This window comes from Sminthopsis crassicaudata, chromosome 4, assembly GCF_048593235.1.
Source record: "Sminthopsis crassicaudata isolate SCR6 chromosome 4, ASM4859323v1, whole genome shotgun sequence".
NCBI lineage: Eukaryota > Metazoa > Chordata > Mammalia > Dasyuromorphia > Dasyuridae > Sminthopsis > Sminthopsis crassicaudata.
Genome location: NC_133620.1, coordinates 395,375,882 through 395,401,525, shown reverse-complemented (window position 1 = coordinate 395,401,525; position 25,644 = coordinate 395,375,882). Strand labels below are relative to the sequence as shown.

Sequence of the window (25,644 nt, the reverse complement as noted above, 5' to 3'; positions counted from 1 at the left end):
GCAGCAACTTCCCAGCAAGCCTGATCCTGAAAGGATTTTTAGCCAAGGTTTAGGATACAACTTTTGTTTATTTTGGGTTTTTACGGCGTGAGACTGGGGAGCAATCTACAGATGAATTTGAGGGACTAATTTTCAATTCTATAAAGGATGGTGATTATACTCCAGGCCAAGATCTCTAATTGAATTGTAGATGGAGATCACTATGGGAGTTTCCCCTAGGGACAGGAGGGTGTGGCCCCTCCCAGAGGCCAAGAGGGGTTGAGATTTTAGGGTTTTTCTAACCCAGGTCTATCCCCCAAAGATCAGGGGGACACAGTTTACATCAGATATGAGATCAAAGAAGAAATCCTGAAAGAATACTCTAGGAAAATTTGAGTAAAATACTTTCAATCCCTTGTAGGGACCAGGAAAACTTAAATGTGTGCCAAATATTACATATAAGGTGTCTGCATATACGGACTATTATCCATCTGAAATCCTTTTTAAGACTAGTGTGTCCTAAACTTGCAGCTTTTGAGAAATATGTATTGTTCAGAGATTTTTTTAAAAACATGAACTTCAATGAAGTTTGAGGAAGCTCACTATTAAAATTAAAAAACAAAAACAAAACAAAACATTTTTTGCTCTCTTTTTCAACTAACTACGAAGCTGCCAAAAGCATTTGGGTTTAAGTGACTTGCCCAGGGCCACATAGGTAGTTTCTGAAGCTGGATTTGAACTAAAATACTCCTGACTAAAACACTGATACTGTATCCACTGTATCATCTAACTACCCTTCTCCCAAACTTTTCAGCAAAGAAAACTTATAAAAGTTTAAAGTTAATAGCTGCTTTAATTTGTTAATTTGTTACTAAGCCACAGCGATTGATTTGGACATAGTCAAGGTTATAGACTAATTAATGTCTGACCCTAACTTTCATGTTTATTGAAAACTACAAACTCTTCTTACATAGGAAAGAACATTACCTTAGAAATAAGTTATAATAAGTGCAAAAAAAGTGGAATTTTTAAAAACTAACCTCTAGTTTCAGAAAAACTTTAATTTTTGTATCAATTTGACAAATAGATCTTAGAAAATATATGCTTTTATATTTTTATCATTTAAAAGATCACTTCCATATTATAAAATTGTTGTGACTTCAATATTAAGCCTGATTTTAAAGCATTATGTATTTTTAAAATGAAGTCTAGAATTCAGCTAGGTAGCACAGGCCTGGGGTCAGGAAGTTTTGAGCTCAAATCTGTTTTCAGACATTTACTTAATTATATGACTCTGAGGAAGGTATTTCATGTCTGTCTGTTTCCTCATCTCTAAAATAAGGATTAATAGTAAGTAAGCACTTCCACTGTTGTGAGAATCAAATGACTAAATGTAAAGTGTATAACAGAACTCTACAAATAGGAAGCACTATATAAATATTAGTTACTATCATCATTATTTTTATTATAAAGGAAAAATATCTTTCAATGTCAACTTTAAACTACAAGTATTGAGGTAACATTGGGTGATTTGTCTATATTTATAATGTATGGATAGCTCAATATGTACTTATTTTTTCCATTATCCACCATCTCTAAAAAAGGAATCTTTTAAAGCAAACTACAAAAAAATAAGTACATAATGGAAAAAATGTATTGCTTGTATCCTTATTAAATTTAAATTTTTTTAATTAACAAAAATCTTTTTTTCTCCTGCTACCTCCTTGCTTTCTCCCTTCCCCCACTTTGGGAAAGAAAAAAATCCTTGTGATTAAAATGCATGGTCAAGCAAAACAAATTGTCACTTTGGTTATATCCAAAAATTATGTCTCAGTCTGTGTCATGAGTCCATTACTATTCTGTCAAGAATATGTTTGATTGTGGATACTATGAAGTTGTGGTTGGTCATTTGGTTGATAAGATCTTTCAAACTCTTTCAGAGTTTTTGCTCTTTCCATTGTTGTGTTATATAAATTGTTCTCCTGGTTCTGCTCACTACTGTCTTCATCAGTTTAAAAAATCTTACCAGGTTTATTGGAAAGTGCCCATAATTTCTTACAGCATATTAACATCCCATTTTATTCATATACTATAATTCATTCAACTATTCCCCAATTGGTAGAAATCCTTTGTTTGCAGTTCTTTGCTACCATAAAAAGAGCTGTTATAAATATACACAGCGCCTTATTTCTCAACAGGGCATTTAATGGACCTGTATTCCCACAGCCTCTCCTATCTCTTTAGTTTTTAAAAATTAATTTATATTGCCTTCATTATCATTAGATTGATTAGAATTTTTACAAAATTATGCATTGGAAGGTTTAAAATTTGGAGCTTTTGGATAAATTGATGCTTTCGTGTCGATGATCTCATAAATATTTGCTCATTTCTACCTAATTTTCTTCAGGAAATTAGAAGGACAAGAATTTAATTAGCTATTGGAACTTGTTAACTTAGAAAAATAATATAGTAGTAATTATCCAATTCCAATTTACATTGACTATATAGTCTTGTCTTTTTTCATATGGAATTGAACAATATTTGAGTGTTAATAGCTTTTTAAATATCTTCAGTAGCTATTAAATATCAGTTGCAGGAATCTTTAAGTTAACCTAGAATCTGAACTTTTAAAAAAAAAATTTTAAACTGCATTTCAGTATTTTTTTTTATAATCTTGTGCATATATAAGGGACTCATTACCAAAAAAAAAAAAAAAAAAAGAAAAAAAAAAGAAAAAGCTATGAACCTCTGTTCTATTATATATATGGCCTGGCCAAAGAAAATACTAGAAAGAAGTAAATTTTTTTCTTTTTCTTTGTATGTGTGTAGCATATAGCATGCCTAGAAAAGTTGCCCCACTTTTAAAATACTTTATAGATTTTCATCATTAACATATGATTCTCACTAATATATTGAGGTTTACTGGTCTTCTGAAGCAGGGCTTTATTTTCATTAGTGATCCCTTTTCGCTCAACAAATTTTTATGTCCCTCATCTTGAATCTGAACTGAAGTGTTTGGGGCTGTGATAGTGCACTGTGCACTCAACTAACAAAGCCCAAAACATCTCAGATACATCTTATGTAACTAGGGAACATGAGTATAGAGGCAGCTGTCATATCTGGTACTACAGTGCCACTGTTATATTACTATTCCCATTAGGCTTAATCTATTGCCCCCTGGCTTCACATGACATGTAGTTTCTCCCTGATATGCAGTATAATGACTAGTACTTTGTTGTCTTTTAGGAATTATTCTTCTGATTGCATGTTCATTGTTGTGCTGAACATATAGTTAAGGTGATGCGGGTTGTGGTCCCTTTAAGATTCCTTTCTGATTCCCAACCCCTCATAGCTGGAGAAGCTAGGACCTTTGATTCACAAATCCTGGTGGAAACCACCCTTTTGAATTCCAATAGGAGATATCCAGGCTGTCACAGCCCCAGCCCCCATTCTAATGATCTTCTCATGTTTCCCAACCCCCACCTAGCAAATTCTAGCCCTTGCTGAAACCCAGTAAGGAACCAACCTGGGACTCCACCCATAGGCCTCTTTAGCCAAATCTCTCCTTATAAAAGAGCCAAGCTGGAATTATCTCTTTGCTGAGGGTCAAAACATGTCAGCTCTCTGTCCGGAACTTCTGATGTCCTCCTCTCTTTACCTAACATCTTTTATTAAGTAGACTTTACTTCCAAACCCCATAATAAACCTTTTTTATCAATCTAGGTTTTAGGGCCTATAAATTCCTTTACAGGGGATTCTTGCACCACTACTAGACCTCATTTAACTCTGTATCCTTGCACCAAATACAAAGGGGTTGCAGGGAAGCGCTATTTGACTCCCTGTACCCCGAACCTGCCACTAGACCTTAATAAACCCTAATTCCTTTAGTTACCCTTTATCTAGAGCTCATCAAAGGCATTTTTCTATTACAAACTTCTGGGCACCTCATTTGTCTAGAATGACCAGAGAGGCAAGAAGCAGCAAAAACTGAGGATAAAATCTTAGAAAAGCTCATTTAAGCATCAGGAAGAGATGGAGTCATCACAAACATGTAGAGAAAACAAAAACTTAATGTCTTATAAGACAGTAGAGAATAGACTAACAAATATGAGGACCTAGTTTAAGTACTAAATAGAAGTCTAGGAAGATGATAATTGAGTAGTCATTGGTTCAGGCAATTAGAAAGGTACATGTAACCATAAAAAAAACAAATTTTCGGTCTCTTAGTAGGACCAGAAACTATATTGTAATAGATTAAATAATAAGCGAATGTTGATGTAAAAGTGGGAATATTACATATAAACGATTCTTAGGGTGAATTAAACATAAAGTATATGGATATGAAAGTAAAATTTTCTTCACACTTGAAATTGTGATTTTTTTTTTCATCTAAATCACTAGATAATTTTTAAATTATTTTGTTTTATGATATTTTAATTATAGAATTTTCCATTTTATTTTAGTTTAATGAACATTTACTGAGTACTTTATTTATATGGCATATTAATTAAACTAAATCAAAAAAGTAAGAATCACTTGGTAAAGAAACTATTATGATTCATATTACAAAGTTCCTAAATTGATGTTTGCTTTATCATCTTTGTAGCTTCTCTTTTGAAATTTCATATTATTATTTACTGTCAGAATTTACAGTCAGTTTAAGACAGTGTCATTAGGATTTAGTCAGCTTCTCTGAAAAAATCTGAAATGTATGAAAGGATCTATACCTCCATTTTATCTAAAAATACCATAGATAATTTGCTATGCTTCAAGAAAGAATGACTTTAATCTTTCACTAATTATATGTGATTACAAAAATTCTGTTTTATAGCCAATTTTAAAACATGAATTCAATTTTGAAAACTATTAGTAGAATTTTATTTTAGCTCTTCTAAGTTTTTTGGTTTACTAAATTAGCTGATTATCACTATTTCTGAGTCTTTAAAATATATTTTCAATATGATATCTTGTTGAAAAAATTTTAATTCTATTTTTAGAAAATGTAAATTTATGACTTAAGTCAGAACTTTGTTTTCCAAAAAACTTGAAATTTTGGCTTAAGAAACTTTTAAAATTTGATTTATATAATTATTTTCCTATTATGAATACTTCTAATTTTGCTTTTTTAAAAATAATTGAACTGCTTTTTTGAAATCCTTACCAGGATCAGCCAAGATCTCGCTCTCATTGCTCGAGAAATCAATGACGTAGCAGGAGAGATCGACTCTGTAACTTCATCGGGCACTGCCCCTAGTACCACAGTAAGCACTGCCGCCACCACCCCTGGTTCTGCCATAGACACTAGAGAAGAGGTAGGAGATCTTCATGGAGAGATGCATAAGGTTCTTCCTTTTCTTGATTTCTTTTGCTTTTAGCTTTTTGCAGAGTTTGTTTCAGCTATGCCTTCCCTCCTCGTGTGCATGAACCTCTGCATTTTCCTCCTTTAATATATATTTCTTAACAAAACTAGTAAGGACTGCTATCAGATCCATGGTGACTCTAAAACCTTAGAAGGTATTATCTTTTAAAACATGCATCTTGTTCATTAATCATTAGTTACTTATCCATGACTCATATAAACTTGAACATGAAAAAAAGCATCTGAAAATGGATGCATCTGAATATATTTGAAGTTCAGGTTTTTTAGAAACACAAAATTGACCTCTATAGTATATATATATTATAGATAAGAAAATATGTTTTAAAGAGATAATCAAGAAATCCCTTATTATTAATACTTCAAAAAAAGAGACAAAAATAAATACTAGTTTTCTAAGTTCACAGGTTCTAACTTGTTAGATTTGCCTTGGACCATAATTTATATTGGTTGACATTTCCAAGTTTCATGAAATGATATATTACATTATGGTTTTAAATGGCTAATTGTTTTGACAAATTTAAATCCAGTAAATAAAATACTGCTATTTTTTTCTTCTATTGCCTTTTCTATGCTACTTTTTATAGTCTTGTTTTTTAGTGTTGATTTTTGTTGTTGTCGTCTCATTCCTAACTATATGGCAAATAATGTTTGTTTCATTTTTTTGAATTGTTTTATCGTATTAGTCACCTATAAATGTATGAAAAAATGAAATTATTGTTTTTGTAAAAAATAAAGGCTATTGGTGGCAAAACAGATATAATTTTTCTGGTGCATTATAAATGAGCAAATATTATTTTCTCAGGTGAATTACTAAATTTCATCTAATGACATAAATATACATTTTCTCAGTCCCAGTAAAATTAATCATATTCCATTTAATAATCCTTTTTTTCCATTTTGTTTTCTGTCAAAATCTGAGTTACTGTATAGTTTGTGTACATGATATACTGTAGATGGCAGTATCTCATTTTAGCTAGATGTCTTTTCTGTAAAATTATAAGTCTGACTAGTAAAGACTAAAATATCTGTTTGTGGATTACTTTTTAATTTTCCTTTTGTCAATTGAAATTTGTAATTTAATGTATCTTATGAAGAGAATTGGCAGCACCATTTGGGGGAGAAAAAAGAAATAAACTTATTTTACGCTGGTAAAGCAATGTGAGTAAAATTAACTCATTGTCTCTGTATATAACTCAACTTTTATTTTATCTACCATCTGTTTTCCACATGGGGGCAATCATATCCATGGGAGGATAACATTTAATATATATTGTATATTATATATAAATATAACTACTTCTCTCTAAATATAGATAACACATGTATTTTTGATATTTCAAAATCAGAATCCATATATTCTGTTAAAATCATGTAATTGTCATATAAAAGTAAATGCATGTTGTAAAGTACACATAAAACAATAATAGGATTATTGGAGATCTCACATTTTTATTATTAAGAAAAAGGTCAATCTAATCATAACAATCATAATATTAGTATCAATTAATTTATTATAAATTATACTTTCCTCACAGCTGTTCTTTTCTCTGTCCTTTTAGTTGGTTGATCGTGTGTTTGATGAAAGTCTCAACTTCCGAAAAATCCCTCCATTAGTTCATTCTAAACCACCAGAAGGGAACAATAGACCTCAAGTAACAGAGAATCCAGAACATTTAACAATTACAAGGCGAAGAACTTGGAGCAGAGATGAAGTGAGTATGTTAGTTTGAAACAGTTATTTAAAATAAAGGATAACGTAAAAGAAATTTATAATGAAACTCCCAAATTGAGATCTAATCAATGCAGTCATTTCCTTTGATAGTATAAATCAGGGCTTCTTAAACTTTTTTTACTCATAATACCTTTTCACCTAAGAAATTGTTACAATTCAGGTATACAAATCAAATATTTACTTATAGTAAATCATGATTTCATTACCCTCACATTTAGTTATGAGACCCCCTATATGGGATCACAAACCATAGTTTGAGAAGCTGTGGTATAGATCATACCCCATCCATACTTTCCCATGTGGTGTGGAACTTGTCTGTAGTGGTATTTGAGATTCTACCCAATACTTTGGGCCTTCCTCTCATTTTTTCAACCTTGAATTGACACTTTTTTTTTTTTTAAGGGTATATATATTGATTACCTCTTCTTACATTTTTTTCCTAGTCTATATATCTCGAAAAACTCTTTTACTTCTTTTACGTGATTTCATGTTTAAGATGTTTTGTTGTTTGCTCAGACTAAACATGTGCTTCTCCTTTATCCTTTAATTGAATTGACTCTATAGAATATGTAGTATTCCATGGCTCATAGCCCTGAAGCAACACTGTAAAAATATTGCTATTACAAAGATGCTAACTTATTTTACAGAGAAGTTTGGTGGCATTAAAAACACTGCACATTTTCTCAAAAGCAATCCAGCCTATTTTCCTCTTCCAGTTTAATTCAAACATGGTTTTGTCTATGTAGATCTGTCATATGTATGTATATAACATACATACATATGTATTGTATGTCATTACATGCTCTTTTCCTTGTGTAAATCAGCAAAATTATTTGAATTATTATGCATCTGACTATTCAGAGAACCTCAAATAATAAATATCAGGTAGCACATGTAATTGGTATGTATATTCTCTACAAATGTGTTTGCCATTCTAATGAGAGCAGAGAGTCACATCAAGTGATTTACTATGAGTGATGATGTCTTCCGTGTGCTATTATCTTCCAGTTTTTTCTTGCATTTCTCTCACTTCTTTTCTAGTGCTTTCATTTCATTTATAAAAAAAAAATTTTTTTTTAATTTTTGCTTCATCTTTTCTAGGAATTCTAGTTAAATTTTTGACCAAACCCTTTTTCCTCTGGTGCTTTATGAATATTTTGTAATTAATTTTTTTCCTCTGGGTTCCTGTTTTGAGTTTCCCTACCACTATAACAGCTCTGTGTGATAGTATTCATTTTTAGTTGTTCATTTTTCTAGACTTTTTTGTGACTTCACACTTGATGATAGGGCTGAACCCTGTTACTCCTTTGGAGGAAAGTTCTGAATCGATTCCAATGATACCCTTTCTTAGGGTATTGCATGTTGTGTTTTTGCAGGATCTCAGCGATAATTTGAGTGCTTACAAAGTCTCCGTACTGTCCAGATCAATCTTATCAAGGGCCAGATTGCTCCTCACCAAGTTTTTTCTCTGAATTTGGGTTTAAGCAACAGTAGACAACTGCTGGACTCTGCAGCCCCATGCAGCCAGTTAGAAAACTGTTGGTTCAGAGTGGCAGATTCATAGGCTCTTTTTTTGTCCCCTTTAATCCTTTGCGGGCCTAGATGAGAACCTGCTTTGTTTCTAGAATCTGAGCCACACAGCTGTTGCTAGCATCTGATCTTCCTCCTTTCTAGGCACCTACCAGTATAGTGCCCATGGCCTCTTTTATCAAGTAATCTCACTCCTATACACATTACCTTCTTAGTTCATCCTCTATCTGTGCCTATAAGTTATGGGAAATAGGATGGAAAAGCTGCTAATTTTCACCTGTCATTGATAAGGGTCTAGTAGTGCCTTAGTATAGGTCTGGCGACTATTCTTGCCTTTGTATATATAATCTTTCCCTGTGTTCTGTAGTGTCTTTCATGTGATGTGTTTGTGTCCCAAACCCATCTTCATTGTTTATATATGGACTTCCTTGTCTCTCTGTCTGTCAGCTTGGGCTAGACAAAGACTCATACCTTTTTCTGCATTTCCTCATAACAATTTGATCTGATACATTAGCTTAGAGCTGGTTGGCTTCTTACCATTACAACATCTTGGTTCTGTGTCTCTAGCAGCTTGTTCAAACAGGTTAAGCTGGAATCATTTTCATTCCACACAAACTTTTTCCTAAATTTTTTTTTCATTTTATTATTTTGATTGCATTAACTCTGATTTTTTCTGAAATGAATTGGTAGTCTGATTTACACAGATAGTTGATTCAGGAATTTTCCACCTGACAAATTACAATCAATTTTATTTTTGCTACACTATTTTGCATTCTCTCCATAAACTCCTAACTTTTTTCATAGGAAAAAAAATCACACAATATAAATGTGCAACTTCCATGTAAACCACCATATATTTGTTTCTTCTTATTACTGAACTATTTTCAAAGATGATTGTATATCTCTGCCCCTATTAACCTTTGGATTGAAAAACTTTGGGTGAAAATATAAGGGATTTAATATGGAGGATCATACTGAATTCTTCATAGAATTTATCTACCTCATAGAGGATTGTTTTATACTCTTCTTAGCTTCCAGGAGACTACTGCCAAAGAATATATCACTTAGGTAATGAGCCTTTACATTTACCCAGATAATAGGATGAGATTAAGGAAGAGAGTAGTAAGCAAGTTAAAATAAACTTCCTCTAGGATGAGTAATATATGTAACAAAAGGAAACTTTTTTATCTGCTTATTTTTCAACTATTGTTGAGACCATTTCATTTTATAAAGTGTATATAAACTATTTTATAAACATAACATCTATGTATAGCTATATATATCGTTTATAATAATCAAATTGCTAAACCTAACAAGGATTTGAATTTTTTATAATCTCATACAAAAATTATATAACAGAAATATATTCCTGTGTACTCCTTACTATAACTTATCCATTGATCTGTATCCTCCTTATTTCTTTAGCTTTTCCAGGATCTTGTTGTAATAATCTTTGTTTTTCCTAAATCTTCAATCTCCTCCTTTCAGCTGCTTCTCACATGATCTTCCTACAAACATGCTTAAGTTTCTCAAATCCAAAAAGAATCTTCATCCTGGACATAAAATCTAACTCAGCTACAGTGCATTCTCTATCTTCTGCTTCATGGCTAAACAGTTTAAAACAATTTTCCCATGCTTCCACTTCCTCACTGTCTAATAATATATATTCTGTTTTGCATCTTCACCATTTCTCAGAAACTTCTCAAAGATCCCTAGAACCTCCTAATGACCAAAGTCAGTTGCATTTTTTTTCTAACTTAACCATTATTAGTTTCTTTGTAGCATTAGGGTAATCTCTTTCCATTGGCTTCAGAGACCCCACTCTCTCCTTGTTTTCTAAGCTTTCAGATTTTATTATATATTCAGAAATAAACATATATGTATATATGTGTGTGTGTATGTGTGTGTATAATTCTCATAATTCTGTATTTCTAGTCTTAACTTATATCCTGAGGTCCAAACTAGTATTTGGAAGCACAGTAATACAGGGAAATTAACACCATCTCTAGAGTCAGAGAATCTGGGTTCAAATTTCACTTAGCACTAACTACCAGTAAGCACAGTCTACCAATATGACATTGGGCAAGTCCTTTAACCTCAATAGTTATTACTTTTCTCATCTTCAAGATAGTTATCTTGTACTTCTACCTTTGCTTTTATGATTTTCAACTTCTTAAAAGATATTTCTGCTTGAAAATCCGGCCAGCACCTTACATTTGGTGTCTGTAAAACTGACCCATATTATTAAACCAGCAGGTTTCTTCTTCAGGGTTTCATTTTTTCTGTTAGCACTGCCCCCTTTTACCCAGACTTTCTTCTTTAAAATGTCATCTTTAAGATGATCCTTGCCTCTCCTTTTTCTCCTTCAGCTATCACATACAATCAGTAATGACTGTAGTTCGTATTTATATAGTGTTTAGTACAATTTATGCCCATTTTAGGAAAAAAACAAAACAAAACTGAAACTCAGAGGGAAAGTGATTTGCCTATGATTACATCACCAGTAAGTGTTACCTGTTCTTATTAGTTTCTAGCTATCTCCTCTAGCAGATTGATCCCTCTGACATCCCCATTCTTTTATTTCTCTTCAGTTTTATCTATTTAGTGGCTACTTCCCTGATGTCTTAAAAGTATTTCCACATACTTCTTCAACCTCTATAAAAAAAATTCTACTAGTTTTGCTAATCATACTTGATAGTTCCTAATAGTTTGTTTTTTTCTGTTTTTGGTTTATTCACTGATTACTTTTCTATTTTTAAGAAGTTTTAACATCACTGATGCAATAGATAAAAAGCTGTCTTCAGAATTAGGAATACCTCAAATCAAGTCCTCTTCCTGACAAATGTGTGGTTTAATGGACTCTATTTTCTACTTGAATTTGATTGTTCTATTTCCATTTCTACCATTATAACCCTTTATTTATATGTTTAATTTTTTTAAAAAAAGAAACTTTGCTTCCCCAACCAAGATAAGTGAAGTTGTGCTTACTAACTTTTCCCACTCCTTCATTTTTTAATTTGAATACTGCTCTTTATCATAGTTATAAGAAATAATGTTATTCTGCTTCCCTCCTTCTTAAGTATTTCTGCTTGATATTCAAGCACATAGCTGATCTCTCTTTGTTCAGTCCCTGACCCTTAGAAAAATAATGGAACTCCACAGAAACAAGTCTCTTCTCCCTTTTCAAAAGTGCTAGAAGGATTCTGGGTTGATGGTGGACTAGGTTGGTAAATTCCAAGTTCCCCTAAATTCCCCAACAAATAGAACAAATTTGTGCCTCAGAGTGAATCTATATAGAGTGGTGAAAAATAAAGAATTTGGGCAGAAGAGAAATCCTCCTGATACAATCTAAGAAAATCTGAAGAAAGATCCTGGCCTGAGATTTAACCTGAAGTGCAGACACCTGAAAGCTCAGCAGAAACATGTAATAGGGAATCTTCAGACAAGCTGGATATATCTGGAGCCTCAGCAGGAACTACAAAGACTTTCACTTCCTGGACTGAATGATCAGGACAATAAAATAATTGGACTGCCTGAAAGTTGTGACCAAAAAGAGAACCTTGACAAGAATGTAAGAAATAATCCAAGAAAATTGTCCTGGAATGATAGAACATGAGAATAGAACATGAGAGGAAAGTAGAAATAGGAAAAAAATCCACCAATTATCACCTCAAAGATCTTTTTGTGGAAAACAGAAATATTATTGCCAAATTTCAAAACCTGCAGATCAAAGAAAAAACTTTGTAAGAAATAAGAAAAAAACAATTCGAATAGCTGGAGATACAATTAGAATTGTACAAGACCTATCAGAAGCTATAAAATTTGTTTTTTTTTTTTTACATGGGAAATGTATAATTTTATGTTTAAGATTTACATCAACAAATAGGGTAAGCTCAAAAGAAAGATTGACAGAGCAAAGGTAAAAATAGTCATCATTATACAAATTAGGTACAAAGGAAGAATAGAAATAGAGGCACTATAGGGGGGAGGAGGAGGGTTCATAATTCTGAAAATCTACTCACAACAGGAATGGTACAATAGGCAGCACTATATATATATACCATTAAGGGTATAGTACCCTCCAAAATCTATAAAGAAATAAGGGGGGTAGAGATAGGTGGATGAAGAAGCAAAGGGTGAGGGAAGAAAACAAGAGAAGGATCCCTAGGTAGAGGGAGATTAAGTAATGGTAAGCCAAGTTATGAGCAAAAAATTTTGACCAAAAAGAGAACTATGACTCAATAATTCAGAAAATAATCTAAGAAAATTGTCTTGGAGTGATAAAACATGAGGGGAAAATAGAAATACCTCAGGACCTGGAGTCATATCTACCTATGATCAAAAGAACTAAGCCTTTGGCCAAAAATATATCCAGCAAAATTGAACCTTCAACGAACTCAGATTTTCTGGACTTTCTATCAACCAAACCCAAGTGTAACAGAAAAATTAACATGATAAGAGCCAATGTGAAAGATCAATTTTAAGAAACATGGACAAGGGGTAGCTAGGTGGCACAGTGGATAGAGCACCAGCCTTGAATTCAGGAGGACCCGAGTTCAAATCTGATCTCAGACACTTAGCACTTTCTAGCTGTGTGACCCTGGGAAGTCACTTAACCCCAGCCTCAGGAAAAAAAGAAAAAGAAAAACAAAAAGAAAAAAGAAACATGGACAAACTGTTTAAACATGGATAAGTTTTTCATATATAAATAAATATTAGCTGTGTTGCACTCAGTTTCCTTGTCTGTAAAATGGGAATAATAATAGCAATGTGACTCTCAGAGTTATTGGGAGGATTACACGTTAAAAATATAAAGTGTTTAGCATAGTACCTTGCACACAGTAAGCACTATATAAAGTTAGATACTATCATTATTTTTAAATGTTTTATTGACAATTAATATTCAGGTTTTTTGTGTTATCTTTTTGGGAGATGCTCAGTGATGATAAAATATAGCACTAAATGTATATCAGCATGCTCAAAAGCACTAGGAAAGGATCTAGTAGGTAGAGTTTGGAGAATTTGGGGCAAAGAGTGAGAGAAGATTGAGCTGGAGAAAGCTGGAAAGGATGGGATCGAGGACAAATATAGTAGAGTTATCCTTGAAAGGTGAAGGAGAAGGATTGTCTTATTAGAGAGCCAGGAAAATAAGGGGAAATTAGGAGGTTGACATTAAGAGTTTTTAGGATAAAATAAAAGGAACATTTGCATTCATATTTTCATTTTGTGGCTACATTCGACCAAGATTTTAAAAACTGTTTGAGATGATGATAGAGTCAGACAAAATTGAACAATGAACATCTGGGAGAAGTTGGAATTTGGGGCATCCAGATAGTGCAGTGGATAGAGCACTATCTGGCTTGGAGTCAGGAAGACTCATCTTCCTGAGATTAAATCTGGCTTCAAACACTTCCTAATTGTGTGATCCTTTAGGCAAATTACTTAACAGTGGAAAGTTTGCCTCAGTTTTCTTAAATGTAAAATTGTAGCAGGCATAGTCCCTTTAAGATTCCTTGTCTGATCTACCTTTGGGACAAGATATTCTTAGGGGAAAAGATCCGTATCTGAGCCAGTTTGGGCTGTACCCAGCCCCCAGTTGGTTTGGGTTTTCAGCCCCCTTTGATACAATTGATACAAGATCTGGTCAAAACTAGTTTGGGCTTGTATCCAGCCCCCTTACCGGATCTGAGCTGGCTTGGATAAAGCCCTCCAAAAATCTGACCTTCAAGGAATTAACCTGAGCTCCGCCCATTGCTTCTTCAAGCAGATAAAAAGAGCAAAGCTAGAATTATCTTTGGGTCAGATATTTGAAAGATGCCAGCCAAGATTCTTGCGTCAGAGATTCTCTGTCCCCTCCGCTTTCGACGTATATCTTCCTCCATCTAATGCCTTTTACTAACTAGACCTTAACCTTGCTTCCAAACCTGGCAATAAACATCTTTTTACCCATCTAGGTTTTCGGCCTGTAAATTCATTTACAGGGGACTCTCGCTGCCACTAGACTTGATTTAACTTTGTATCCTTGCACCAAATCCTAAGGGAGTTGCAGGGGAGCTCCATGTGACTCCCTGTACCCTGAATCCTGCCACTAGGCCTCACTTAATCCTATTGAGGTATATACCTCATTATTAGGTATTTACCTCATGATTTGGTTCAAGTTACCTCATCATTTTGAAGTTCCCTATTACCTCATCAAAATGAGCTGGGGAAAAAAATAGCAAACCATTTCAGTATCTGTGCCAAGAAAATCACAACCGTGGTAACAGAGTTGAACACAACTGAATGAGAGAGAAATAGATTTTGGCCTGAAATTTTCACTCTTTGTCTGAAGCCTCCCAATCAATTTTTTTTAATTAAAAATTTTTTTTTATTTATTTTAATCAATTTCTACCCTACTTCTTATTCTACCTCAATCTCCTACATTCCATTGAAACAAGCAAAAAGCCTATTACATACATTTGTAATCATTCAAAACAAATGTCCACCTTGGCTAATTTAAATTTAAATCATTCTAAAATCTAAGCTCTTCATCTTTCCTATCAAGAGGTGGGCATGTTTTATTATTAGTTCCTTGGAATCATATTTAGTCATTACTCTGACAAATGTTAAACAGAATAGAATTCCATCACATTTTTATACCATAATTTGTTCATTCCTCAATGTAGAATTATTTCCCTCACTTTCACATTCTTTGCTGCCTTTAAAAGAGCTACAAATATTTTCATACATCCTTAGTTTCTTTTGCTTAGAACTAAACCCTTACCTATTAATTCCCTAAACCATTTTAAAATCAGTAAGTCATTTAACTTTGGCATCTAGATAACTTTGTTTTATAGTTTCATAGGATACTAAACTTCTGTTTTCTAACTTTATCCTATACTATATACTGCCATATGTTGACACATACCATGTAATATTGTCCTAAACAATGCTGTTTTTCAAAAACATTAGTTAATAAACTATAAGTTCTACCATTAACACCCCCAATCCCATTGTAAAGCTGTTCAATAATTTATCTTATCATATTCTCATTTCTAATTCAGTGGGTTTTTTTTTAGAAGTGTTGACATTTAAGATTCCTTAAATCTGAGTTCTCCTCTTAAGTATTTCCCATTTTTGACAAAAACTCCGATATTCTCACTGTCACTAAACTCTTAAATTCTTCTTTACTTTGTGTTACATTTCTGTTTCTCTGTATTCTCTGCTAACCCAGAATTTCTTGATAATCTTCTTCACTGTCCCCTATTATATTCCTTTATTGTTTCTTTCCCACTACTCCTGAAGGCTAATCTAGTTATTGTTGTATCCTTGAAGCATTGCATTTTTGAAGAAAATCCCCAAGTCAAATGGATTTGAATGACTTCAGATTCACATTTTCTGTTATTACAACTCTTTATCAAATTTAGGAAAATAATAATATTGTTTCTTGTTGTCAATATATTAATCTACTTAAAACCTTTCTTAGGATAATTCTTACTTTTTCATGTCCTCCATATCTTTTCCCTTTGCAAAAGTTATATTTGTTACATTTGCAGTTAAATTATTATTTCTATACTGTGAAGACAGGAAATACCAAACATGAACTTTCTCAGATATTTAGGAAATCCTTGTTCTAATTTAACAATCACTAACTGTCCATTCTTTCTGATTGCCAAAGATCTCTTCCATAATTTGATGTCTCCTACTCTGATTTATCTCCTCTTTAATATTCTGATGAGCTTTAATGTCTATACCTCAAAATTCAGCAATTATCAATTCTTTAATAAATGTTTTTTTTGCTAGTATTCCTTATATTTTTGTTTTTGTTTCTTTAACAAATGTGGCTAATTCTCAATGAAAAATAATGAAGTCTTTATTTTCACACAGCTTGTTTTCATTCAGAACCAATTACAATATTTTACATGATTAAAACTTAGAAGAGTGCAAATTTACATACACACAGCCTCTTCAGGGTATTCATTATTTGTGCTATCAAGGTCTAGCTGTTAGCTCAATTCAGGGACCATTTCTTAGGCTACTTATTTATCCCTCAGAGAGCCTAGAAAAGTATTCACAACCTACAAAGTCCTCAGTAAACTAGCTGATGAATTGTAATATCTTTGCTTTGAGCAAAGATATATTATATAAAAGCCATGGCACACTGAAGACTGACATAAAAGGAAAATGTGAATCTACATCTTAAAAGTAAGGATGGAAAGAGTTATGAATTCAGAATAGCTGGGAAAGAGAGCTTAGAGAGTTAAGTCCTGTTTCTGCATTTACCAGCTTTTTGATGGTCAACCATTTAATTCTTTGACAGTGTAAATGGTAATCCAGAATCCTGAGACTTGGGGGCTTCAGAACTTAGTGGGTGACCAGAACAATATGGTTTGGTCCAATATGGTTAAGACCATGGTAGATAACATAAATTCAGAAGTTAAGGAGTATTAATGAAACAGAATACCAAAGCCATAACAATGAATTTTGTCAATATTAAATGCGCTCAGCATCAAATTATATAGCTGCTACATCCATGTATATGCTAAATGTGTTATCTCAATTCTGAGTAAACCACTCTGTCAGAGTGACAAAGGAAAAAAGTATATATCATTGAATGGTATGTGATATGTTTGTGTGTATGCACTCATGCACATGTGTGCAAAAACACATATAAAACATAATTTTAAGAAGGATTCTGTAACCTTCACCAGACTGTCAAAAGGAACCAAAGACCCATAAGAACAACAATGTGTAGCACATAGCAAAGTTTTCTCTCCTTTAAGCTTCATCTAGATATTCTCTGCCACTTCTCTCTCAAATGCCTGAATTTCCACAAAGGCTGGCATATAATGTAGGTAGTCTTATTCCGCATTTTTTCTCATTTATATTTTTAAACAAAACATGCTGCATTGTCTTATTTATTCCAAGCATGAGTTGAAGTCTATAAAAAATCATTGCTGTTTTGGAAAGTATATTTGTTCTTTGCATCCACTATATTGTTGTTATTGTTGCTGTTACAGTGATTAGCATTTACAGAGTACAGCTAAAATAACTTTTCTGCTTATTTTTATATGTATAATATGTAACTTTATTATGATTTTTTTTTTCTGATCCTGAACCCTGAAGTCATTTTTCTGAGCCTCTCATGCACTGGGAATTTGTGGGCCACTCTACTGCTATTTTTCCTATCTTATCGACTATGTATCATTCCTAACTTTTTTTTTTTTTAACACACACTTTTATACTGTTAGAAATAATGAAAATATATAAAGTTAATATTTTTAGTGAAAGGGATGAATACTTATTATTAATGGTTTGATAGTCATGACAATACATTTGATATTAGTTTCAGAAAAATTAATTTGCATTTTGTCAAATCAGTTTTAAGTTCAATATTATTTCATTCCTTGATTCTAGGCATTGTATTTTGGGTAGAGAGTAAACATATTGGATTGTTTTTTACAACAATGTAAATGGTTTCTTTTTCCTTTTAATTTTTCAGGTTATGGGAGATAATTTATTATTGTCATCAGTTTTTCAGTTCTCTCGGAAGATAAGACAATCTATAGACAAGACAGCTGGAAAGATCAGGTAGTATCTTATGCTTCAGGTTCATAGAATTTTTCATTACTTATTTGTTTAACCCATTATTTTTTGAAAAAAGTGTTTTGTTTTTTTGTTTTTTTTAGAAATTTTTAGAAAGCTTTGTTCAGATACCTCAGCCAACAAATATTTCGGTGACAGGGTGATTATCCCTTTCTTCTTGGGTGGGCTTTTAAATTTTTCTTTTTTTAAAATTTGAAATCCATATTTGGTTCAAATTTTTTCTGAATACAAATTCTTAAAAATTTCTTTAAAAATATTTATTTTTTAGTATTTTACTTTTTCAAACACATGTAATGGTAGTTTCCAAACATTCATTTTTCTGAAACTTCATGTCCCAAATTTTTCTCCTTTCTGTTCTTGTCTCTCCCCTCCCCAGAGCAATCTGATGGGAGATTAAATATATGTTATTCTTTTAAACATATTTCCATGTATCTCATATTGTACAAGAAAAATCAGAATAAAAGGGAAAAAAAAAACCAAGAAGAAAATCAAACAAAAAAAAGGTGAAATTTCTCTGTTTTGATCCACATTTAGTCTCCATAGTTCTCTCTGGATGTAAAGGGCATTTTCCATTCTAAGTCTATTGGAATTGAATCACCATATTGTTGAGAAGAGCCAAATCCATCACAATTGATTATCACATAAATCTTATTGTTACTGTGTACAATAATCTCTTGGTTCTGCTTATTTCACTCAGCATCAATTCATGCAAGTCTTTTCAGGCTTTTCTGAAATCAGCCTGCTCATCATTTTTTATAGAACAATAATATTCCATTATCATATTCATATATTATAACTTATTCAGCTATTCCTCAACAGATGGGCATCTAACTTAATTTTTAGTTCCTTGTCACTATAAAAAGAGCTGCTGCTAACATTTTTGCACATGTGGGTTCTTTTTCCTTTTTTTATGATCTCTTTTGGGATATAGACTCAGTAGTGACACTGCTGGATTAAAGGGTATGCAGATTTTGATTGCCCTTTGGACATCAGTTTATAGATCCACCAACAATGTATTAGTGTCCCAGTTTTCCCACATCCCTTCCAGCATTTATTCTTATCTTTTTCTGTTACCTTAGCCCATCTGAGAATTGTGAAGTAGTACCCCAGAACTGTCTAAAGTCATATTTCTCTAAAGAATAGTGATTTGGAGCATTTAAAAATAATATTGAATATATTGCTGTTAAAATTGACTAATAAGGAGCAGCTAGGTGGCGCAGTGGATGGAGCACCAGCCCTGAATTCAGGAGGACCCGAGTTCAAATGTGATCTCAGACACTTAACACTTCCTAACTGTGTGACCCTGGGCAAGTCACTTAACCCAGCCTCAAAAAAATAAATAAATGAATAAATAAATAAATAAATAAAAATTGACTAATAAAATTGCAATATTGTCTGTTCTTAATTATAACAGTATGTTTTCTCAGTTTGAAATTCAAATTTTCCCAAATGTTGATTGTTTTTATGTTAATTAAAACACCACAAATATGAGTTTAAAATATGAAGAATAAAATGTTTTCATTTTCCCAATTTTAGAATACTATTTAAAGATAAAGATCGGAATTGGGAAGAAATAGAGACAAAGTTACGAGCTGAAAGTGAAGTTCCTATTGTGAAAACTTCAAGCATGGTATGGAAGCTCTTTTTTGAGGGGAGAATTTCAGAAATTATATATTGTTCAACCTTTTTTTTTTTTTTTTTTTTTTTTGCAAACTGATGTAAATGATTGGGATAAGTTTTCCATGAGCTTTCTCTTTGAAGTTAAAATATTGATAGTGTCAGGATTTGGAAGAGGAAAATCTTTGGGGCTTTTCATTATTCTATAGTGAGCAGTATGAAGTCATTGAAAAAAGAGATAGTACTTATTGCCATCTTCATGGTTACCGGAATTGAAATATTCTTTTTGAGAAGTTGGTAATTCTTATGTACAGTCATAATACCAAGGTCTCCATCATTTATCCATTTTCCATATAAAAATTCTTAGACATCAGGCAGCATACATGGATAAAGTTGTTATAAAGTTGATCAAAATCTCATTTGACAAAGTGGAATTCTTGTTTGAATTTAAAACCCTTTAAATTTAGAGCTCCCCTTCTTTGGGTTTTTATAATTCCTACTCTTGTTAACATTCATATGGTAGCATATAATGTTCATTATGCCAGGAGAATGAGACCATAAATATATTTTTGATACAATTTTCGTGTTAATAAATGCTAATTTTGATCCTTTTCAGGAGATTTCTTCCATCTTACAAGAGCTAAAAAGAGTTGAAAAACAATTACAAGGTAGACATATTTCTAATTTGTTTTTAAGGGGGGAAAAGTGATTGTGCAGGAAGTTTTCTTGAGAACAATTAGAATTATTTTATTTCTTAGATATCACTTTTTAAACTTTGCTAAATTTTTAGCTAGAAATTAGAAATGTAGAGCTCTGCATATAAAAATTCTAAAAACCCTTTGAATTCAAAATAACATACAGACATTTGAAGCTAATTGAAAATCAAATCTCTTCTTCCATTCTTAGTTCTTAGTAAAGTTCATATGAAATTTATATTATCAGTTAATTCACAGAAACACTGTCAAATATTTATTTATACTTTTACATGAAAGTGTTTTTTTCTAGATTGTTATTTTCTGTTTGTAGGTAAGCTGTATATAAATATATATTTTATATTGCAACTGTATTTTGGAAATTCTTTTATTTCAGTTGCAATCCATACTGTCATGGTTTTAAATAATAACAAAGCAAGGAGATGGGTATTCAAATTACACATTTGTCTAAGACTCATAGATCCATTATATATTATATATTATAACTATTGTATCATAATATAATATAATGTAATATAATAGTGTCTCTTTTACCTTCTCCAGCTGTGCTGGAGAAGAAGAGGGGCAAGAGAATAAAAGTAAGACAGTAAGACAGTAGATTAGTGAGATCATAAGGTCCAATCCTTCTCCCTATTCTTAATGTCAGAAAATTCTTTTCATAATACATCATTTTTTTTTTTTTTGGATGTCATTTTGTATATGCTCCAGAGAAGACTGTAGTTGACAGTAATGCACAAGAAAGTACAATTTTCAAATCTAGGGAGATGCAGTTTGCAAATGTTTCTCATAGTACACAAATATCTCAATTCCCAGACTCATTCAAAGGAAGGCAACAGCCACTAATTGCTTGTTGTTCATAGTGAAATAAAAAAGAGTAACAGGAGAGAAGTGTTCTTTGGCGTTCGATGTAAAGATTCCAAAGAAGGTTCACTTACCTTCTGAAATGTCCCATGGTGTTGGACATGTGAACACTCTGGTGTAGTGGGGACATTAACAATTGATCTGGAGTTCAGAATAAAAAGAAGCACAAGTATGGAGGAGTGAGTGGCATATTCAGAAAATGAATCATTAGAAATAATGAATAGTTCTGTTTCTAGTGTTAAAAATGTTAGCTTGGTTGACAGTTTACCCATTAGAATTACCAATTGTGAAAGGAGATTATCTGAATGATAAAAAGTAATTTTTAGTTTTCTAATTTTCATGATAGTAAAACTTAAATCTTTTCTTTTCAATTGCCACTTTTTTCCAGTGATCAATGCTATGATTGACCCAGATGGAACTTTGGAAGCTCTAAACAATTTGGGATTCCCTAGTGCTGTCTTACCAGCCCAGCCAAAACAGAAATCTAGTCCTGGGAATAACCATGAAGGCCCGGCTCAGACCTCACCTCTTTGCCAACCAGAAACTAGGCCTCTTCGTCCCACTGACATCTCAGTTTCAGCTGAATTTGACAATGTAGAATCTGAGGCTGATTTCAGTATACATTTCAATAGATTCAACCCAGAAGGAGAAGAAGAGGATGTCACTGTACATGAATGACTTATTCTTTATTGTTTTTTAAAATTACTTAAATGTGGAATGCTTAGGAATATTGAAAAGGGTCATGATGTTGATTTATACAAAACAAAGTAGCTTGGTCACCCGCAATATGTTCACAGTTGTCTTTTTATTGGGAATACTTGGACTGTCTCCTTAGTCTCTTCAGAACTATTAAGATAGCTATCTGCACAAAGGAGGAAAAGCAGGCTCCTGGCAGCTTTCTTTGCCCTTAGTGATTCTTGTATACTTTGCAAACAGAAAATTTAAAACTGCAGCTTTCTCTTCTTAGATAATTGGTTTTGGTTTTGATTTTGTTTTTTTAAGACCTTATGTGACCTGCAAGCAGACTTACATTGAACAGATCTGAAACTCCCAAGTTTCCTGTGCCAAGCTACCCTCTGAAATGGACTTCTTTTCAGTTTGTACAGATTTCTTAAACAGTTATATTTGTTTCTGAATATTAGGATTTATATTAGGATACAATACCTTTGGGTACAATGACACATTACTGTTCACAGTAAGACAGATACTATAGTGCTTTCATTCTTGTGTCCTGAACTTTTCCAACAGATATGTGATTTATATAACTTGGTTGCTACGTAAATTGTCCTGAGATTTACAAAGTTTAACTATTATGTTTGCACTAAGAATTTGCTGGGAGTGGTAGGTGGACTTGTCTATATATCCATAAGGACTACCATTCTTTTTATGTACATAGATAATGCTGTATTTGTTTTAACCCACAGTGTTTCACTCCACTTTCTGAAAACTCAATCTGGCTCTTTTTCTTTTTCTCTTTTTTAAAAAATGAAAGTAGGAAGATTTCATCATCCATTTCAGTCCAGGTGGCTATTGGAATGATAAAAACAAATTTAAACAGATAGGTGGAGTATATTTTTAAAGAGAAGAACATGTATATTGGTGCAAATAGACTCTCCGGTGTTACCAAGTTTCTATGTGACAGTTTTTAAAAATTTCTCTTGGAATGATCATGAAATATAAAATTCTTCTTTAGGACTTGAAGAACCAATAGTCATAACTTAGCTGATTGATAGTCTCACATAAATAGCTTCTATATGTTTCCCTGTAGACTCGATAGTAAATCCCTGTCTCTGCTCTATACATTTATAAGAAATTGGGAAGACAACTACTAACATAAAACTTTTGGCTAAAACCACTGAATAGAAAGTCTGTGAAAATATCCTATATAAACTCATTTTCCTTTTGTCATCCCAATAAGGTAACATTTGGATATGTTTAAAAAAAAGTAATTGACCTTGTGTTTCCAGAACACTATAATTTGGAGAAATCTTAATTCTGTTAACTATAACTATAGTAGGCTTGAATTTTCCCTTGATTATTATCAGTCTCTAACTCTAATGGTTAAAAATAAAATTTTTGCAGCTTTTATGAAATGGTCTTTAATATTTCAGCAATAATTCTATACTATAATTGTTTAAGAAAAATACTCAGTCTGTACATTTTAACAGGATTACTACAGGATTACTGAAGTCTTGTAAAGTTGGACCAGGGAATAAAAATGCAAAAACCTTTTTTGTAGCAATGTAAAAAAACAAAAAACAAAAAAAAACCTGTTGTATAATGTATCTCATATTTTTTCTTTAAATCTAAAAACAAAATAGAATATTCATATAAAGCTAAATTCTCCACTCTATCAAAGGAAGTCTCAAAATGGTTTTAGAAAAAATGAAAGGAAAGGATATAAAAAATTAAAAAGAATAAATAAGATGTTGAAACAGGGTTGGTTCACATAAAAAAAAAAGATTAAGCAAAATAATTACCATCATTTCTTCTTTTCTTCAATATTTGGGTACTGAATTTAACTATATGGAAGTGGAAGGTAAGGAGTTATTTAGAAAAATATTACTCTTTAGAATTGTCTCAAGATTTTTTTTCAAGAGTTTACACAGTTTTGTTTGATGATAAGCATTTGGCCTTTTACTATGTTATTATTTTGTATGAACACATTATTCTCCTTATTTATTTTTGTTACATTTATTACCTATGTTATTTTGTTATGCATTTACAAGCTCCATTTTTAAATAAAGTGTTTCTGGAACTTTATGTAATGTTTGTATACATTTAATTTCTTGTATCCTTTGGGATTATTGATCTCTTAACTTGTTAGACAAGGCTTAGCAAAAACAATCTGAAAACTCATAGTAGGATAAGATCACTGTTTTTTGGAGTCCTTAAAAAAAAAATAAATGGTAGTCAGTCATTGTTGTAAAGACCATTTTTGATTTTCCATTTTACTCCTGGTCTAACAGTGCCATACACACACACACACACACACACACACACACACACACACACACACACAATGGATATTTTTTACTAATTTTAACTCATGGGTAGTTTTCATATTTAATTCTGGCTACATCCTAGGTGCTAAATTAATGCTTGTTTCACTCTTCCATGTCTCCTTCAAAGCAAAAGAACCATGTATTTCATAAAATCTTATGTGTCTCTTGTAGTAGCTCATAGTCATCCCTACTTTCTCTGAACTTAGCCATAATGCATAATCAAATACTTGAAAAATACTTGGGTATTTCTTTTATTTCTTACATGTATTTTATTGCCCTAAGAAAATTGTAAGTTAGTTGAGGACAAGACCTATGTATTTATTTTTAAGAATAATAATCCCAAAGCACCCAATCAATTGACATACATAGTACGTACTCGAAAATAACTTTTTGAATTTATTTAAAATCTAGTAATAATCTGAAAGAAAATCATTGTTTACCTTTATCTCAAAAAAATGGTCATTATAGATGGGGCACTTGTTGAGTCATTTTTCCTGCTTAATTATAATTCAGACCCTCTAAAAATCTAAGACTTTAAAAATAATTGTTAAGAATTAATTAGTAATTGTTACGGAAATTCAAATGTTCACAACATGCCCAAGAGATACAGTGGCTCAGTGGATAAATATTGTTGACAGTGGGATTCAGGAAGGCCTGACTAAAAGCTTTGCCTCTGATACAGATTATGTGATCACATGGTCACCTCATTTAAGGAGCAGAAGTTCTGATCTGTATTGGTAGAGCTGATAAATACAAATTACAGGTATGTCTAATCAAAATAATAATAATAATACAACTTTCGAATCTGCTACAGGTTTTAATTTAGAAGGTTCATTAGATTTTTCAAAAAGTCACAGAACCCTGAGGCTTCAGGAACTTAGATTTTTTTTTTTTCATTTTAAAGATAAAGTAACAAAAGTCCAGAGAATTTTAAATGACTTAAATAAAATCTTCCAAGCTAATGAATTAGGATTGAAACTAAGATTTCAACTCTAATTCTTGTCGCTGGATTATATAGAATCTTGAAAATACTTCCAAGTATATACAAATACCTATTAAGAGTTTGACAAAACCAAAATCATTCCCCTTAAGCTTATAAATATCTTTGAAATTTAATCTATTTTAATTAAAATGTTAGTTTCCTTAAATTTCAGAATTTCTGTTGCTAAAAGGACCATATTACTAACTCAATCTAAAAAATACTTTCCTTTACGAGATGGATAGCAAATGGTCCAATAGAAT

The 25,644-nt window shown here is 32.2% G+C and overlaps 1 protein-coding gene across 10 annotated transcripts in view; it reads left to right on the top strand.

Annotated features, from left to right (window-relative positions):
• The window catches only part of CEP170 (centrosomal protein 170), a 167,471-nt gene extending 143,311 nt beyond the window's left edge, over positions 1 to 24,160 (top strand). For 7 of the 10 annotated variants that reach the window (XM_074262523.1, XM_074262531.1, XM_074262524.1 and 4 more), the window contains 6 exons: positions 5,144 to 5,321; positions 6,919 to 7,071; positions 18,103 to 18,191; positions 19,743 to 19,836; positions 20,440 to 20,491; positions 21,786 to 24,160. In XM_074262523.1, coding sequence (XP_074118624.1) covers positions 5,144 to 5,321; positions 6,919 to 7,071; positions 18,103 to 18,191; positions 19,743 to 19,836; positions 20,440 to 20,491; positions 21,786 to 22,075 — 856 coding nt within the window. In that variant the 3' untranslated portion in view covers positions 22,076 to 24,160. The remainder of the gene's footprint in view (positions 1 to 5,143; positions 5,322 to 6,918; positions 7,072 to 18,102; positions 18,192 to 19,742; positions 19,837 to 20,439; positions 20,492 to 21,785) is intronic. The other 3 variants (XM_074262532.1, XM_074262525.1, XM_074262526.1) reach the window with 2 other exon arrangements.
• The last annotated feature ends 1,484 nt before the right edge of the window (positions 24,161 to 25,644 follow it).